The following is a 19,810-nucleotide window of genomic DNA, read 5'->3' on the forward strand; positions in this document are numbered from 1 at the left end:
AGTTTGCAGACCACCCAAAGGTTGGTGGTGTTGTAGATAGTGTAGAGGATTGTCAAAGATTGCAGAGAGACATTGATAGGATGCAGAAGTGGGCTGAGAAGTGGCAGATGGAGTTCAACCCGGAGAAGTGTGAGGTGGTACACTTTGGAAGGACAAACTCCAAGGCAGAGTACAAAGTAAATGGCAGGATACTTGGTAGTGTGGATGAGCAGAGGGATCTTGGGGTACACGTCCACAGATCCCTGAAAGTTGCCTCACAGGTGGATAGGGTAGTTAAGAAAGCTTATGGGGTGTTAGCTTTCATAAGTCGAGGGACAGAGTTTAAGAGTCGCAATGTAATGATGCAGCTCTATAAAACTCTGGTTAGGCCACACTTGGAGTACTGTGTCCAGTTCTGGACACCTCACTATAGGAAGCATTGGAAAGGGTACAGAGGAGATTTACCAGGATGCTGCCTGGTTTAGAGAGTATGCATTATGATCAGAGATTAAGGGAGCTAGGGCTTTACTCTTTGGAGAGAAGGAGGATGAGAGGAGACATGATAGAGGTGTACAAGATAATAAGAGGAATAGATAGAGTGGATAGCCAGTGCCTCTACCCCAGGGCACCACTGCTCAATACAAGAGGACATAGCTTTAAGGTAAGGGGTGGGAAGTTCAAGGGGGATATTAGAGGAAGGATTTTTACTCAGAGAGTGGTTGGTGCGTGGAACGCACTGCCTGAGTCAGTGGTGGAGGCAGATACACTAGTGAAGTTTAAGAGACTACTGGACAGGTATATGGAGGAATTTAAGGTGGGGGCTTATATGGGAGGCAGAGTTTGAGGGTCGGCACAACATTGTGGGCCGAAGGGCCTGTACTGTGCTGTACTATTCTATGTTCTATAGTTCAGTATTTGAATCAGGTCATATGTCAGAAGAAAAATGACTTGCTTCAGCTTTTCCTCTAAATTTGTGTTCAAATGTTATGTCTTGCTGAGCTTGATATAGCATTCTGCTTTTGTGTTAACTTTTGAGAAAATGTTATTTTGAAGCATTTTAGTTTGTTCACGGCTGTTTGCATACTGCTTTCATTTGAATTTTATGGTTTGCAATTTCTGTGTTAATCTAGTTAAGTGGGCTGAAGGTGAACAAATAAATTCCAATTCAGAAAAGAGTGAAGTGTTGCATTTTGGGAGAGTCAGACCAGAGTAGGACTTATAAAATGAAGGCTAAGGCCTTGGGGAGTGCTTTGGAACAGAATGACCTGGGAGTACAAGTACAACTTTTGCTGAAAGTGGCATCATAGATAGACAAGATAGTGAGGAAGGATTTTGGCATGCTGGCCTTCAGTCAGGGCATTATGTATAGGAGTTGGGAAATTACATTGCAATTGTACAAGTCATTGGTGAGGATGAGCTTGGCATGCTGTGTAGCGTTTTGGTTGCCTTATTATAGAAAAGACATAATTAAACTAGAAAGAGTGCAGAAAAGATTAATGAGGATGTTGCCAGGACTAGAGGGTCCCAGTTATAGGGAGAGGCTAGCAGGCTAGGACTTTATTCTTTGGAGCATGAGTGACTGAGGGGCACAGGTTTAGATTATGAGAACACTCAGTCTTCTTTTATTGTCATTTAGAAATGCATACATCCATTAAGAAATGATACAATGTTTCTCCGGCGTGATATCACAGAAAACAAGACAGACCAAAGACTAACACTGACAAAACCACATAATTATACCATATAGTTACAGCAGTGCAAAGCAATACCATAATTTGATGAAGAACAGTGAAAGGGAAAAGATTCACAAGGATTGGAGAGGCAACTTCCTCACATAGAGGGTGGTACATATCTGCAACAAACTGCTTGTGAACATGGCTGAGGCAGGTACAATAATGTTTAAAAAAACATTTGGATAGGAACAAATCAGAAGAAATGGACCAAATGTGGACAATTGAGACTAGCCTAAATGGGCACCTCGGCTGATGTGAATGAATTGACTCAAAGGGCCTGTTTCTGTGCTTTGTTTCTCTATGACTAGTGGCAAATGTAGAAGCCTTCCAGCAAACATTAAAAAAACTAAATGGGGGGAATGGTAGTAATAGTGTCCTCCTTTGGTTTATAAATTATTCATGCTTGGGCTGTTGGAGTTGAATATGACCAGAATTGACTTAGAGAAGATGCTTTGAATTGCCACCTTTGATCTTTTCAGTTGATATAGCTATTAGTTCCATACTGTGGTGTGATATGAAGGCCAAGGATTTAAAATCCATTAGAGAAAAGGAATAGTAATTTTTTTTCAAGCCAGAATGTGGTTATTTGAAGGCAAATCCTGCTGTCCTTGTCCAGTTATACAGTATTATATGAAAGCATTCAGCCCCCAGACCTTTGTTCACATAAGAGTATTACAACCAGGGATTTTGAACAATTTAACTGAGGGAGTTTATTTGTGAATCATGTGTTCCTTTTTTCACAGTAAAACCCTTAAAACAATTTTTACCAAAAAAATTGTAAAGCATGAAAAACCAGAAGTTCAAAAACTAAAATGTCTGCAATTCAAAGATATTTATCTCCCTTCACTCAGTATTTAGTTTAACCTCCTCTCGCATCTGTCACAGCCCATACAGTAGTCTTTTTGGATAAGTCACAACACGATGGAGCAACATTTCCTCCTTGTAAAATTGCTAAGCTGTGCCAGTTTAGTTGGGGAGTGACAGTGGACAGCAATCTTGAGGTCTTGACAGAGGTGTTCAACTGGGTTAAGATCAAAACTCTGGGCCATTCAAGGTAATCAATTTTCTTAATTTGAAGCCTCTCCATGGTTGCTTTGGCAGTTTGCTTTGGGTCATTGTCCAGCTGAAAGATGAACTTCATTCCCAATTTAAGCTTTCTGGCAGAGGCTAGCAGGTTTTTATCCAGGATCTCTCTGTATTTAGCAGCATTCATCTTCCCATCAATCCTGACCAGATTTCCAGTCCCTACTGCTAGAAAGCATCCCCATAGCGTGATGCTACCTCCATTATACTTTCGGGTTGCTGTTACCTGGTTGATCTGCAGTATTAGATGTACACCACATGTGTTACTTAACGTTAAGGTCAAAAAGTTCCACTTTAGTTTCATCCAACCAAAAGACCTTCTTCTACACCTTTGCGTATCTTGGAAGTGACACCTTGTAGTCTTTACAGGCAAGTATATGTTTTTTTTAAGAAGGTGCTTCTTCTTTGCCAACCTTCCATAAGTACTCTTTTTTCCAAGGCCTTGGAGATTGTGGAGCCATGAGCTTCATCTTCAGTTGCAGCCACTGACTTCCACAGCTCAGAGTGAATTGGTATTACAGTTGCGTCTCTTACAAGTGCTGTTCTTCTACGGCGACCATGTTTGCAAAGGGGATGAAACTTTTTTCAGCTTCACATTTTTGTTTTTAATTTTTAGTAAAATGTGTACAGGTTTTTAATTTTTCCTTTTGATTTGGCATGCACAATGTTTTGTAGATTAACTCAAAAAATCCTACTTCAATATATTTTTAATTTAGAAATTGAGACAGTGAAAATAGTTGTGGGGGCTAAATGCTTTTCCGAGGCACTGTATGTTAGAAGTTTTGCATTTGGGAGGTGCTGTTGAAGAAGATATTTAGATTCTCCAGTGCCTTTTGCATATGGTGCAATGATGTGCCTGAAATAGAGGGAGTTAATTGTGTAAATTTTCTCAATTAAGCAGGGTTGCATTGTTCTTTAGTTCTTGAAACTACTCATGAGTCAAGCATATTCTTATTCCTGTCTCATATCTTACTGACAATAAAAGAGGTTGGGGGATGTGAGAGGTTAATCAGTTAATGTAAAGTACCTAGTCTTTGATCTGTTTGTTGTGTTACTTCACTTTTTGAGTTACAGTTTGGTTGTTACTGCCCCTATGATATTGATGGTGGTGATGTCATTGATATCAAAAGAGAGGAGATGCACATGATATCCAATTATGTTGATTAAATTTGCAGACTAATGGTTCACTTTTGCTATTGTCTACACCGTTGCTATGTTTTTAGCCACTCTAATATATCCTTTGGGCGTTCTCATTGTTCTTTCCACTAAAAGTGTCAAGAAAAATATTTTTTTTAGCTGTAACTCAAGATTGTGTGCATCTTGAACAGCATGCAGCAGCATTAAGTAATGGTACTTAAGGGGCATTTAAACAACTAAGGGGAGGAGGAAGCTATTCTTTACAATGACAGGCCCAGCATATGATTGCTAATAGCAAGGCTGTAACATCTGCTGCCTTGTTAAGCATGATGTCATGAGTAGATGATCCAACTTGGCTTCAGAACCATTTGGACCTCTAATCAAACTGTCCCTGTGTGGTTATGACATTGGTGTCCATCCTGCATTTTCATTACTGTTTTACTATTTATTTTTCAATTTATGTTTAATTTTGCCATAAATTCTTGATGGGTGTGGCATCACATGAATCCTATGTGTAAGCCTTTGCAGGAAGGTTAGTGGTATATATGATACATACAGTGCCACTGTTGCCATGAGTATGAATCACATTGCCCCCAACTGACATGAATTTTATGTGGATAACCACCAGAAGTAAGTGTTACGCTTTGCTTTGTAGACCTATTGCCCAGGAAAAGTAGTGAATAACCTTGAACATCCTTAAAGCCAAGTGTTTTTTTGGTTTGAAGAATATATTCATTGCCATTAAAAATATTTGCACTACAATTTTCCAGACATCATTTAGCACATGGCAGCTAATTAGTTTGACCTTTTATCTAAATGGACCATTCTGATTCACCATTTTGCAGTCAGTCTTCTCTCAATCATTAATATAAGTATTATTAACATTGGTGTCGGGTGGTACTTAACCAAAATCCATTTAGGCAATTGCATGCTTGGTGAAGATGAAGTTGATTCTTCCCTTGCATTTTGCCACCTGTCCCTGACCTCGTTTAGTAGTCTGCCTTTTAGTACTCTTCCAGCTTATTCAGTCAGTTTGATATTGTCATTACTATTGAGACACTTTAGATGATAAATATTTCAAGTTCCCCTCTTACTCACATCAACACTAAGTATATTGTAGCTCTTCTTGCCTTCAATGTTCCTTCTAAGTGGTATTTAGCATGCAAGATTACTAAAAAAAAAAGGCAGTTGATGGTGATCATTTGTAATCTTCATTGTTTCTGTTTGATTCAATGTTAAGAACTTAGAATCAACACTGGACTCCCAGTGCCCCTTTTTCCTGAATGCTTTTGTCAGTCCTGGAAATATATCTGGCATGATGAATCAGTTTTGAAGAGTATTTCTACAGATTGAATTTATCACTAATAATCAACGGAGATTAATTTTATTTTTCAAATGTTTAATGATTTCATATGCTGCAACTAAGTTGTGCATTTTCTTGAATGTCTTCTTATCAGTGATTTCTATCTATAACTTTTCTAACATTATTGCCTGCTTATCATGGGGATGGTGGAGGTAATTATAGTTGATCTTTCAGTGTTGGGTGGATAATCGGAAATATGTCAAGGGAAGAAAAGGAGAACAATCTGAATTTGATTTTAGCAAATTGCAACTCAATACCATTTTTGTTTAATGATTGCACTTTGAAATCTCTTTTCCAAAGGATATCTCAATTTGCCAATAAACTGGCTGCAAAGTTAATAAAAGTAGTCATAATAATCTAGTAACCTTAAAAGAAAACTGTGCTCCATAGTCAGTCTTCAGCAATTTTTATGGGTAGTTTGAATTATGGCATACTTTTTGTTCCAGAATTTTAGATATTTCTACCTATTTTGAAAATGGATACTGCAGCTATTGGCGGAATAAATTGCCAGGAAAGGATTAGTTGACTATAATTACATTTCAAATTCTGACAGTGGTGACCATATAAATGTCTATAAAATTGTAACAATTAAAGAGCCACAGAGACAGAGAAGCTGAATCTGCAATGTAAATGACCTTGGAAGCAAAATAATTTGGTTGTCCTGAACCAAATTAAACACTTAGTTTTTGGGAAAGCAGAATGACGCCTGTCTTTATGCATTTCAGCTGTAAAAAATAATAATGGCAATCAGCATACTGGCAATTATTGGTTTGATTCATTTTTGGTCAAAGGAAGGGAGAAAATATCTCCCCATGTTATGCTTGAAAAGTGAAGCACTTGTCAGTTTGATTGGGTACAGCCAATAAATTCTACTTCATTTCCGGCTCTACTGCAAGATTGCATATAATGTAGATCAAGGTATTGGATTAAATGCCCTTTGCTACTCCGTTGTTTGAGTGTGAAGTAATTCACTTTGGAATATCAAACTTTAAGGCTGAATACAGGATTAATGGCAGGATTAAGTGAGAGGAACAAAGGGAACGGGGTTCATATCCATAAATCTCTCAAAGTTGCAGTGCAAAGGGTGGTTACGAAGGCGTATGGTGTATTGGCCTTCATTAGTTGCGGTGTTGAGTTCATGAGCTGTGAGGTTTTTAAACTGGTTAGACCATACTTGGAGTATTGTGTTCAGTTCTGATCACCCCATAGGATGGATGTAGGAGTTTTAGAGAGGGTGCAGAGGAGATTTACCAGAATGATGCCTGGTTTGAAGAGCATGTCTTAAGAGGATAGGATGAGTGAATTTTTGGAACAAAGGAAGATGACAGGACGATAGAGGTGTAGAGGATAAGAGGAATAGATCAAGTGGACAGCCAGAGACTTTCCCAGAATGGAAATGGCTAATATGAGTGGGCATAGCTTTAAGGTGTATGGAGAAAAGGATGTCAGAGGTAGATATTTTATGCAGAGTGGTAGGTGTGTGTGAAACGCACTGCCAGAGTTGGTGGTAGAGGCAGATACAAGGGACTTGAATGGACAGAATCAGAATCAGGTTTGTTATCACTGGTATGTGTCATGAAATTTGTTAACTTATCTGACATATACCTGAAGGAAAAATGGAGGACCATATGGGAGGGAAGGGTTAGATTGATCTTGGAGTAGATTAAATGGTCAGCATGACATCATGGCAAAGGGCCTCTACTGTGCTGAACTGTTGTCCATTCTATATACTTTGCTCAGTTTGCCACTTCCTACCTTCTGTTGTTTCATGGTGTTGTCTAATCAAATACCTCATTCTCTCTTTGAGATTTATCAACATGAGGAGGAACTCCGCACCTCCAATTTAAACTTTAGTGCCTAACAGGAGGAGAAGATGGCAGTGCGACAAAGCTCGCAGCGGCCACTCTGGTGGTGATGTCTGTTATTTGTCAAGTAGGGTGCCATGCACAATCCTGATTTGATGGAGATGGACGTGAGAGCACGGAGGAACACTGTTGAAACTTCTGAAGTGCCTGCTTCGCTGCTGCTGCTACTGTGTAGTCCAGAATCTCCGGAGGGGAAGGCCCCGAGTCCTCGGCTTTACTTGTTGCTCGGCAGCCGAGGCAGGGTCGAAGCGCTTGGCAGAGGATGGTGCTTGGAGGGGCTGGTCAGAGGCTCGAAGTTTTCGGACGGACTCAGAGTCCGCTGCGGTCGGGTGCTTCCACTGGTGCTGCAATCGGCAAGTTTGCGGTGCTTGGAGGTTCATGGCAGGGAGAGTTTCTCCCTTCTGCCACCTGCATGAGATGATGTGGCTATCGGGACTTTGAGACTTTTTTTTTACCGTGCCCATGGTCTGCTCTTTATCAAATTATGGTATTGCTTTGCACTGTTGTAACAATATGTTATAATTATGTGGTTTTGTCAGTTTTAGTCTTGGTTTGTCCTGTGTTTTCTTGTGATATCATTCTGGAGGAACGTTGTATCATTTTTTAATGCATGCATTTCTAAGTGACAGTAAACGAGGACTGAGTGTCCTCACTAATCTAATCTAATGTGTTTTTGCCCTTGCACAAATATTGAAATGACTTTTATCTAGATTACACAAGGAAAGAATCAGTAGTGGAGTTTGCTGTGTTATTTAAATTGAAATTATGGCAAATCTACCACCTCTGTACCACTTTCTTGCACCAGTTATAATCCTTAGTTACCTTAATAGCAAAATGATCTTGCCATCTGTCTTGAATTCTTCTGTCCAAGTGACCTTCAAGTAACCATTTTTACTAATCCCGTTTACTAACAATTGATCTGTAACCTTGTACTTTGGCAATTCAGTTGCCCACCTGGATACTATTAAAATGTTGTGCAAATACCTGCCTCTAACTTCCTCACGCTACCCTCTGGGTGAAAAACTGTTCCAGATCCTATCTAACTTTCATTTTGCTCTTGTGTCTGTTGTTATCTCAGTAAGTAATAACGCAACTTTTCACTAACAGCTTTTATCCATTTACTCCTTGATTATTATTCACAAGCATTAGGGTCAGCAATTCTAACAAAATCCATCTTTTTCTTTACCCTCTCAATTGGAAGGAAATTGCCTTTTAAACTCGCGAGAGAGCATAGGCTATTTGCTTTTGATGTTTCTGTAGCAGGCAATTTCTTTTTTACCAGGTCGAGTTGCTAGCTCGACGCTCAACCCAGCATGGATGGAAAGCGTACTTGGGGAACCGGCTGGGTTTGAACTCCGAAGTTTGGCGCTGATGCCACTATGCCACCAGCCGGCTACGCTCTCAATTGCTCCATTGTATTTCCATACATCCCTGTGATTCCCCAGGAAAACATCTTAAAGACTGAAACTGTTCTATTCAATTTTTTAAAGTAAATTTCAAACCTAATCCTTTGACTGTTTTATTTGGTATTGTTGGAGGGAAGGATATTATTTTGGAGCCATCTGATTTGCACATTTTGGCTTTTATGTCTCTTATGGCCAGAAGGACGCTTTTGCTTAAATGGAAAGATGTGGCCCCTCCTATTCACGCCCAATGGATACATGATGTGATGTCATGTTTAAATTTAGAGAAGATTCAATGTTCAATCTTTGAATCTAATCAAGACTTTCAAACATTGTGGGGACCCTTTCTGAATTATTTTCAAGACCTTTGATTTGTTGTTAAAGCACAGATGATGACTAACAAGCATTTCTCTTTTTTTTTCTATTAATTAGCTTTGGTCTTGGTAGTGGGTTAGATTCTTTAAAATATAAAATAATTATTATTTTTCAATGTTACAAACTAATTGACTTGTACGAATATAAGGTAAGGAGTCTTAATATGTGATTTAGTTTAATGTATTGACATATATATTTTTCCTGTACTCTGTATTCTTATATATAAATTAATAAAATTATTTGAAAAGACAATTAAAAAAAAAATCCACATTCATGCTTCTAGTTCCATCTACATTGTTCCTTTCTCAAGACTAAAACAGATTGTCCAACTCTGTCCATTTATTTCATCGTAAGTTCCCTTACTATTGTTACATCATGGCTGTTGTGCATGTAAGCTAAAATTGCAATGCATTACTCACTGAGACTCATCTTCCAAACTCTGAAACTTTACCACCAAAAGAAGAAGGGCAACAGGTACATCATAATACTAATGGGTGAAGATTAAAGGACAATTAATGCTAATGGCTCAAGAATCTCCTGCAAGTCTCATACTCTCATGGTTTGCAAATGTGTCATTGTTCCTTTTTCACTGGATTGGAATCCTTAAATTTGCTACTCAATGTCACTTTTGGAAGTGACTTCACCATTAGAATACAGGCATTTAATAAAAAATGAAGATGAATGGTACTATTATAGATGAATCATTTTTTTCATAATGTGCAGGCTTACTAATTTATGATCATCTTGCAGTGTTTTGGCATTTGTGTGTATAACAATCCTTTTGTTTTTACTTTGTATTGATAATAACCATGCCCATAATAGACACCGTTAATTTTTGATAACTAGTTTAAAAATTCAGGTTTAATTTTCTTGCAGACTGGAAAAGTTACATTAGCACATTTCCCTGCGCGCCGCCGTACAGTAAAACGTGGCCGACCTCCAAAACACCACAACAATAATTATCATCAAGAACAAGTCATGAAGAGGAAAGCAAGGCTAAAAGAGGTATGGCGTTTTGGTGAAGGTTCCCTTATTAGATGCATGTTAAAATCTAAACAGGATATAAGATTTCAAAGTATTCCAAGGATTCAGTGCATCTTTATTATATAGTATAGTTTCATTAACCCTTTTGGAACATATTTTGATATTGAAGACGGGGAAGATGAGAGGGATCAAAACAAGTGAATGGTGGGAGAAGGGAACTGAGAAGAGAGCGAGAGAGATTGAAGAAAGGAGGATTAAAAATAAGTATTCATGTGGTGAAGCATACCTTTAATGATACTGCAGAAACTGTTTTGCATTCAGTTGATGTGCGCCACATATTTTAATAGCAATAAGTGCTTGAACAGCATTTAGCAAGTTCTTTTCTATTTGATTCAATTTTTTCTTCAAAACTTCATCGAAAATTAAAGCTATGCTACTTTTTCAGGGATGCATTGGTTCTTATATATTTGTTACATGAGTTAAATGTATGTAGGATATCTCAGAATGGTGAAGGTGTGTGGTACAGGTCGACCTTCACTAATCCGACTTCCTGTAATCTGGTTCAATAATCCAGCACTGATTATGCTTAATGTGATCCTTCTGTAATTCGGCATTTTCACTAATCCGGCACTCCTCGGGTCCCAATGGTGCCGGATTAGTGAAGGTCGACCTGTATTTAAATTTCAACTGCTCCACTTGTTTTTGTGGAGCTAACCACCTGTATTTTAAAAATAATGTTTCTATTTTTGGTATGACAGTACATGATATATAAAGTGCACGAAAAGGATCTAAAACATAGATTAACAAAAGGGGTCGTTATGAAATGTTTAGTACAGTCCAACTAGTCTTTGTCGTCTTTTGTTTTGTCCCCTTTTCCCTGTTTGTCCCTGCAATTTGTATCAACAGAGACCATAAATGTTCTCCTTGATACTGCTCCTTAAACTTCAAGGGATCAATGTATTTAGGTCATCCATGTCATCAACTGGTGTGTTACACAATCTTATTAGAATGTAAAGAAGTATTCACTGAATTTCTTTAGGTAGCTATCTTGTATTGAATGTCTCTTATTCTGATTATTGGAAATACTAAATTTCTGCTCTCATAAATATCTTCAAAAATTCAAAAACTTCCAGATTATCTCTCAATCTTTCACATAAAGAGATGGGACCAGGCCTGTACCTCTATTTGCAATACATGTAACCTTAAAGTTTTGATCCTTGTTGATCTTTCTTGTGACACAGAGCAGGATGGATGGGCAAATATTCCTATTGCAAGTGATAGAAGATTTTTTTTAGTGTTTCAGTATCAATTTTATAATGTGGCAATCAGATTTGTATGTATGCTTCTATTTTTTCAAAGATCTATCTCTTCTGGAAATACCTGGCATGTTGAGCTGATCTTAAAATAAGTTTACCCTTTTCTGAGTTCTAATGAAAAGTCACTGATGTGTTATAGTAGTTTTCTTTCTGCCTAAGTGTTGCCCTGAACATTTAAAGCATTTTCTACTTTGCACCCAGTTTTGGTGATCTTGCATTTGTACTTCCTGATCCTTTAACTCTTTTACTCCATTGGACTCTTGGAGTAAACTGTTGAGTTTTCATTTTTTTGTTTCTGTTATGTAAGACATCACATGTTGATTCATGTCTTGTCAGAACTTGTACATGAAAATCCCAGCATTATCTGAGTTCCTAACCATCCTGTCTAGCACCAAAAATCATTCCACAGTCAAAGTCACTTAGAATCATACTTCTTCTCCATTCTGATGTTTGGTCTGAACAACAATTGAACCACTTGATATATACTTCTGCGTAGTAGCCTACACCATTGTGAGCATTTATACTTGTGCGTTGGTGTGTGTGCGTCGCTCTGCAATTCAGTCGCCCAAAGGGAAGCTATTGCAGCGTAGGAGGAAATGCAATGCTACCAAGCGGACCAATCACAGTTGTTGTGGGCTGCGTCGCCGTGACGCATAGTTACATTTTTGGGGAGGTGCGCATCAGGCTATAGCGTAGGGTACGCGGCTACGCCGTACCTATGGCATAGATTTGACGCAGAAGTATAAATTGGTATGTCTTTATGCATTAAGTTGTGGCCACATGATTGGTTGATTAGATATTTGCATTAACAAGCAGGTGTGCCTAATTGGGTGTATGTATTTTCTACTCTGAGTAAAACTAGGTAAAACTAATGTGAATTAATACAGCGTCTTCACATACACTGAGAGGCTTCGCAGAAATATTAGACATCATTTTGCACTAAGGTATATTTGAGTAATTGACTTTTAGGGGCAAATGGAAATGCCAAATAGAGTTGGTGGTTGAAAAAACAGGTAATTTATTAAAACTGGTGTGCACCAGGAGACCAATCAAAGCCAATCTAAAACAAGAGAAAATCTACAGATGCTGGAAATTCAAGCAACGTCCACAAAATGCTGGAGGAGCTCAGCAGGCCAGACAAGACTTGCCATAGGGTCTCAGCCCAAAACGTTGACTGTACTTTTTTCCATAGATGCTGAGTTCCTCCAGCATTTTGTGTGTTGTGTGTGTTACAAAGCTAATCTACCTGAGTGTAAATTTGGTACAGCTTTTACATCTTTAGCTGACAATATTACACAGAAACTTGCAACTACAGTATGTTTTGATAGCAGATAGTGGTTACAGAAAGACAAGTAACAAGTAGTTTTTGATTAGTGAATAAAATGATTAATCACAAGCCTTAGTTAACAGTAAATCCTATTTTCTATTACATAGTGCCCTTTGTGAATAGTTGAGTGTTAGATTTAGGAGAAGTTAATAGGAATGTGAAGAAAATCGATTACAGATGAAATTGGTAGGAGACTGAATATGAGCACTATATACTCAACAAGCTGAGAGACCTTACATGTTGTAAAGAATATGGAAATGTATAGACATGGGTCAGATGAGGTTTGTTGCTGGGGTAGGGAGAGGGATAGAATGGGATTTTACAAAAACTTGAATTTTAAATCATGGAATTGCTGAATTAGGACCCAATTCATACCAGAATATGTAGGAAATTTAGCACCTTGCATTTGCTCAGCTATTCAAACAAATTTTGACTGATTTGATCTTGGCCTTCTGATTCTATCTGATTCCTTCATAACTCAAAAATCTGCCCGTTTCAACTTCGATTATTCAACTAAATCTGAACAATAGTTTTATATAGAGAACTCAAAAGTACAACTTCGGAAAAAGAAAAAAAAGTCGTTATTTCAATCCGAAATGGGTTTGTATTATTCTTAATTTTTTGTTGTTCTGGATTCCCCAATGGATGATTCCTCCAATGCTGAATTGTCTGGTTTGAAGGATAAATGACAGAAAGAAGGATTGAATTGGTGGGAAGGAAACTGAAGTTGTGATCAGGATCAAATGTAAATCTGAGAAGCTTCCTGATAAATAGAGGAAATATCTTTTTTTAATCCAGAATTGGGAGTTAGATGGTTATAAACATGAGATACTGCAGGTGCTGGAAATTTTGAGCGTAACACACAATATGCTGGAGGAACTCAGTACGTCATGCAGCATCTATGGAGGGGAATAAGCAGGTTCAAGCTGAGAATCTTCATCAGGTCTGGAAAAGATGGAAGCAGAAGATGGGATTAGAAGATGGAGGGAGAGGAGTACGATCTGGCAGGTGATAGGTGAGACCTGATGGGTAGGGTATGAAGTAAGAAGCTGGGAGGTGATAGGTGGAGGAGATAAAGGGCTGAGAGAGGTGAATATACGAGTGGGCAATAGATCATGGAATAAAGGCGAGGAGTGGGGCAACCATAGGGAGGTGATGACCAGTAGAGGAGAAGAGAAGCGGTGAGAGAGTGACCAAAGTGGGGAATGGAAAAGAAGTGGGCGAGTGGAATATTTCCTGGCAGATAGAGAAGTTCATGCCCTCAGGTTGAAGATGATGCAAGAGAATATGAGAGATTGCTTCTCTGACCTGAGTTTGGCCTCATTGTGGCAGTAGAGGACACCACATTCATACATACATATCGATATGAGAATAGTAAGTCAAATTGAAATAGGTAGCCACCAGGAAATCTTGCCTTTTGTGCCATGCAGAACAAAGGTGCTCAATGAAGTGGTCCTCCAATCTGTGTTGGGTCTCACCAACACAGTAGAGGAGGCTGCACTAAATACAATGAATGACCCTGACAGACTCACAAGGTGAAGTGTTGCATCACCCGGAAGGACTTTTAGGGGCCCTGAATGGTGGTGAGGGAGGAGGTATAGGGGTAGGTGTAGCACTTGTCATGCTTGCATGGTTAAGTGCCAGGAGGCAGATTAGTGCAGAGGGACCAGAAAACAAGAAATCATGTAGAGTGTGGTCCCTACAAAAAGCGGCGAGGAAGGGAGAGGGAAGGATGTGCTTAGTGATAGGACCATGTTGAAGATGAAGGAAATTGCAGAAAGTAATGTGTTGGCTGCAAAGGCCTGTGGGGTGGCAGGTGCAAAGGGATCCCTGCTCCTATTATTATGGTGGGAGGATATGTGAGGACAGATTGCCAAGAAGTGAAAGAGATGTGGGTTAGGGCAATATTGATCGTCCTGCAAGTGAAACACCGTTTTTTTTGGGGGGGTGGGGAGAGGACATTTAAGATGGTCTAAAATAGAAAGCCACATCCTGAAAATTTTTGTGACGGATGGGGAGGAACTGAGAGCAGGGAATTACATTTTTACAAGTGACAGGGTGGGAAAAGGTGGACTCAAGATAGAGTCAGAGGGGTTGTAAAATATGTCAGTTTAGCCTGTAATCAGAAACAGAGAGATTAAGAAAGGGGAGAGAGTTGGACCAATTATATTTGAGGGCACAGTGGATGTCTTTTGAGGGCGCATTGGTGCAGTAATCCGCACCAATGTAGCGTAGAAAGAGTTGGGGAGCATTATTAATTTAGGCTCGGAGCATGGACTGTTCCACATAGCTGACAAAAAGGTAGGCATTGCTCATGGCTACACCTTGGGTTTGGAGAAAGTGTGAGGAGCCGAAAGAAGAAATTGTTGAGGGTGAGAACTAGTTCTGCCAGGCAGTGAAGGGGTACTGGTTAGATCTGTTGTCCAGAAAGAGATGGAGAGCTTTAAAGCTTTTGGATGGGAAATGGAAGTGTATAGGAATACTTAGATAGTCATGGATCTTTGTATTACCCAGATCAAGATAAATATTGCTTAAGTATTGGTAGGTATTATTGGTGTGTATGTTTCTGTGTTTTTGGATTATGTTACTGAGAGGTAGTATTTACTGGAGAAGCATAAGGGGTATTGCTGGTGAGGATATTTTGAGTATCTCCTGTTGTTTTTCTGCATAAGTTGCTGACCATATTGTTCATTTTCCCATGTTCTATTGTCAATGACCTCAAACTGAGCCATTCCCATATCTACTTCTCTGGTCAATATCTGATATTTTCCTCATTGTCAGTTCCTGTAGAATCTCATCCATTATTAGAGTAGATAGAAATATATTCTGTGCACATTTTAGGAACAAACTTGTACATTTCATGTGTTACGGTTCTCCTTTTCGAGCTATTGTTTCAGAAATATAACCATCCTTACTTTTCATATATACAGCAGTCAATAAGACTGTCTGTCTGTCTAGGTACCATATCTGATGCGGACTTTGACCATGGTTTTCCATATGGATCTATCCTTCATTTTTTGGATGACTTCAATTTCCTCAATGTGTAGCCACCTGGCTACCTGGCTATGCTTTTGATGTACATAAGCCGAGGTCCTCCTCTAGGTTTACTCCCCTCAATCTTTCCAGAGAGTATGAGTTTTTCTAGTTTATCTTTCCGCATGCTGTGTCCTAGGAATCTGAGTTGTCTTTCCCTTATTGTTGGTATGAGTGATCGAACTGCTTGGGCTCTTCTAAGAACTTCTTCATTTGATGTGTGTGTGGTCCATGATATTTTTAACGTTCTCCTGTAGAACCATAATTCAGCTGCTTCTAGTCTCTTTTCCATTGCTGGGGAAATGGTCCAGCATTCACTTCCATAAGTCAGGATAGAATAAATGTAGCACTGCAGTATTCTGTTTTTAGTGTACGTGCTCATCTTTCTGTCTGTTAATATGGTCTTCATTTTTTGGAAAGCTTCTTTGGCCATTGCTATTCTGTATTTGATACCTGTGTTGCATCTGACATTACTTGTTATTAGGCTGCCAAGATATTTTAATTTGTTGACTTGTTTGATGTTTGTATTTCCGATCTTGATCACACATTGGGATGTTTGTCAATAAGTAACACAGCAAAATTCCACAAATGGCAAAGAGAAATAATAAATTAATTTGTTCCTGCTGGTGTTGGTTGAAAGATGAATGTTAGTTAGGGGACCATGAAAGCTCTCTTCTTGGTGAGTACCTTCCATTAATCCTTTATGGCAGGGCCATTTAAACTGAATTAGAAAACTGCACACGTTAGGTATCAAGAAATATTTCATCTCTGCATTCTATCTTCTACTTGAACATTTCTGGAATAATTAACTTCTTTCCCCCTTTGTATGTATCTTGTTCATTCTTGCTTAATTAACCACTTATGTACTGACTTAATCTACCCAATATTTAATGTTTTCAGTAAAAATAGCCTTTTCACTGATATGCTGTCCTATTAAGTTTGTACACTTGAAGAATCTTTTTCAGCTTGAAATGATTTAAGGAGTTCAGGAATATTTTAACATTCAAAGGATCATGAAATATCAGGTTTAAATAGCTACTTGAAATACTAATACTAAAATATCAGAAATTGTATTTGTGCAATATACTGATACTATATTTACTGTTCAGCACAATAATTAGAATTTTGTTTCAACTAGCTCCTGAAGCAGTGTGATGATGAGGAACTGATGGAATTGGCTCTCCCCAGACTGACTGAAGTCATCACTCTTTGGGAATTTCTGTTGATGAAGGTGTGTATTTTAATAAGTTAATGTACTTATATAAGGTAATTTTGAAGTATCCTGTAACTGATGAATATTTTAGTGATATATCTAGCATTTCATCACCATAAAAATCATAATATGCTTTATTCAACCCATGCTAAACTCTGACTCAGAAGTTTCAGCAGTTGAAAATTTCCTACCATTTTCAGACTACTGCACAGATCATTTTTCCCCATATAATACTTTTGTACACTTTATAAAGTTTTGTTAAAAAGCTCTTTGTAATAATTTTAGGGCAGATGTAACTAAAGCTGTCAATTGCAATATTAAAAGTAAATTTGGCTACAAAAGTTTGTTTTGACAGAATGATATATGTAAAAGATTGAAGTGCATGTCGATGGTTTCTCAATAGGCCAAGTAATGTGAAATCATTAAGAAAAATATCTGCTGTTGATCATTTTATTTGTCCAACAGTAATGTGCAAAGCGTGCAATATTTTAACATGTTTCAGAGGAATAACTTTTTCCACTTTTTGGGTTAATTATTTATAAAAACTTGAATTTCTTGTTATTGTTACTTAAAGCTGCATTCCTTCCTGGCTCCATTAGAAATAGTCATAAAATACTGCATGCTATTGCAGACTTTCCAGGCTCTTGGGAACCCTAAACAAAGAACGAAATTATTTAAAAACCTCAAGTGTGCATGTGTATATGTGTGCATGTAAACTCCCTCAATTCACAAGTTATTCATAAATCCACCATTTTGCAAGTCTTTCCACCCCTTTCGCAAACTGGAAATAATGGTGACCGAAACAGAATCCTCGGTGAAAATTGTTAGCAGTACGTCATCTGTGATGGTTTCATGAAAGCTGCCACCCCTGTGGTGCTGTACTCAAAATGGTGGACCTAGTAATTAAGGTGAGGAGTTCTGACTTTTCTTCCTTACTGCTTCTCTCCCTCTCCCTTAACAAAAAAATGTTAAGAATAAAATGAGGGAATAAAATGTGCAGACTGTCTGTAGTTCTGGTTAATGACATTTATTTCATTATAATTAATATATCCTTTAACCTTACTTTTGAATACAAACCTACTGACAGCCAAAATAGTCTTGGATAGTTGCCAGTTTTAGTATCCCTTAAGTCCCTTTCCTTGTGGATGAGTTCCTCCCAGCCATTTGGTTTTTTTTTGTGTGCATTCCACTCTGGGTTTGGCAGTTGTGTGATAGTTTTGTAATGCTACTACTAGGCTCTTTGTACTGCCACTCTTTCTACTTTAAAAAAAACACCTTAATGAACAAATTTCTTGATGTTGACAAGTTTGCATTCATTGAGATTTTAAGTAGTTTCATCCCATATCTTGTGTGGGTACATCAAAACAAATACACAAGTAATGTGTAATCAATCAATTCAATGTTTTAAATGTAACACAAGTTCAGTTGAAATGTACAAGATATTAATTGGTTCTTTCCAGTTGCAGATAATTAATATTTTTCCCATTTTTTCCTTTATATTTGAAATATTTCTGGTCACATGCACACATTGCTAGCCGAACTAGCGCAGTTGCTTCCAAGTTATTAATAATTATTTTTCTACGAGCCCATTATGAAGGAATGCTCCTTTAAGGTTGTACAGGCCTCAAAAGTGTATTTTATTTCCTGCAATAAAGGTACTTTGTGCGCTCAAAAGAAAGTGACATTCATTAGGAATTTTGGCCTGTTGGGAAATTAGTGCACGGAACAGAAGTTTTTTCTTGGGCAATATCTTTGAAATACCGTTTCTGATTAATTGTTATAGTTATTATTTTGTGATTACATTTGGATCTCTAAAATCTTAATTCATGTCTGGTAAATTATTAGAAAAATTGAAACTCTTAATGCTGATTTCCTAGGTAGAGAAAGGACATCCTGCTAGACCACAATTTCAAGATGTATATAGAGAATTTGAAATGCTGCATAAACATGTGAAGAAAATGGCTGAAGAGCACTTAAATAATTCCATTCGATTAACAAATCCTCAACAGCCCTTACAGATTTCTAGCCTGCAGGTAAATAAATGCTTGTGGGGAATTTATAGGACAAGCAGTATTAAGTTTCAGATTTAATTAATTTTCTTCAACTATTGCTACAATCTATCACTTTGCATGATTGCAATAAGAACAATCAAAGGTGCAGCAAAAATAAGCTTTGTTGTATTTTCTTTTTATTGCTAGTTAATGTTTATCTGAATAAGTGGTAATTAATGGCAATTAAATGGCAATAACTCAATTAATCCCAGATTGAGTGATAATGTCACAAAAATGATTGTTCAGACATATTTCAGAATCATTTGGTCATCATAAAACTAAACATTTACTAAAACATTCCATCACTCTCATCAGTTTAGTCAACTACTTAACCATGCTCCTATTTATAGAGCAATTTTAAATAGATAATTGTATATTACAAGGTGTTTCCAACAATGTTAAACAAAATTTGAAACTAATCCACATGGAGCATGGCTAAACAGTTGTTCAGAAAGATAGGTTTTGGGGAATGCCTTGAAAGAGAAAAGTGAATTGCAGTGAGAAGATTACAGAGGGTTGGGGATTAGAAACTGGGACCTTAACAGATGAATCTATGTCATAAATGAAGGATTAAAAGACATTAGAGTTGAAGGAATTCAGAACTATCACTGTCAGTCTGGAGTGACTAAGTCTGGAGGAATTGTGACATATAGTGGGACAAGAATGTGAATAGTAAACTAAGGATTTATCAGAGAAAAAATGGATGTAAATCCATGTTATACAGAAGTCTACAGTCATTAAATCTTTGCCATTATTTGTGCTAGCTCTACAACTTGATCTTAAAGGCAGGTGTGAAGCTCCTGTAGCTCCTTCTATCATCAAGATAGATGTTTGTCACCATTGATCCTTACCAGAATCCTGTCTTTTTTTTTCACTTTAAGCCGAACTGGCTACTGTTTTAACTAAAATTTATATTGCAAAAATGAGATGGGACATACAGTGGATTCC

At 37.8% G+C, this 19,810-nt stretch overlaps 1 protein-coding gene across 1 annotated transcript in view; it reads left to right on the forward strand.

Moving 5' to 3' along the window:
* Positions 1–19,810, forward strand: part of znf839 (zinc finger protein 839) — a 38,812-nt gene that overhangs the window by 8,406 nt on the left and 10,596 nt on the right. The window contains exons 3-5 of the mRNA XM_063047476.1: positions 9,815–9,943; positions 16,737–16,829; positions 18,689–18,844. Coding sequence (XP_062903546.1) covers positions 9,815–9,943; positions 16,737–16,829; positions 18,689–18,844 — 378 coding nt within the window. The remainder of the gene's footprint in view (positions 1–9,814; positions 9,944–16,736; positions 16,830–18,688; positions 18,845–19,810) is intronic.

This window comes from Mobula hypostoma, chromosome 1 (genome assembly GCF_963921235.1).
Source record: "Mobula hypostoma chromosome 1, sMobHyp1.1, whole genome shotgun sequence".
Classification (NCBI taxonomy): Eukaryota; Metazoa; Chordata; class Chondrichthyes; order Myliobatiformes; family Myliobatidae; genus Mobula; species Mobula hypostoma.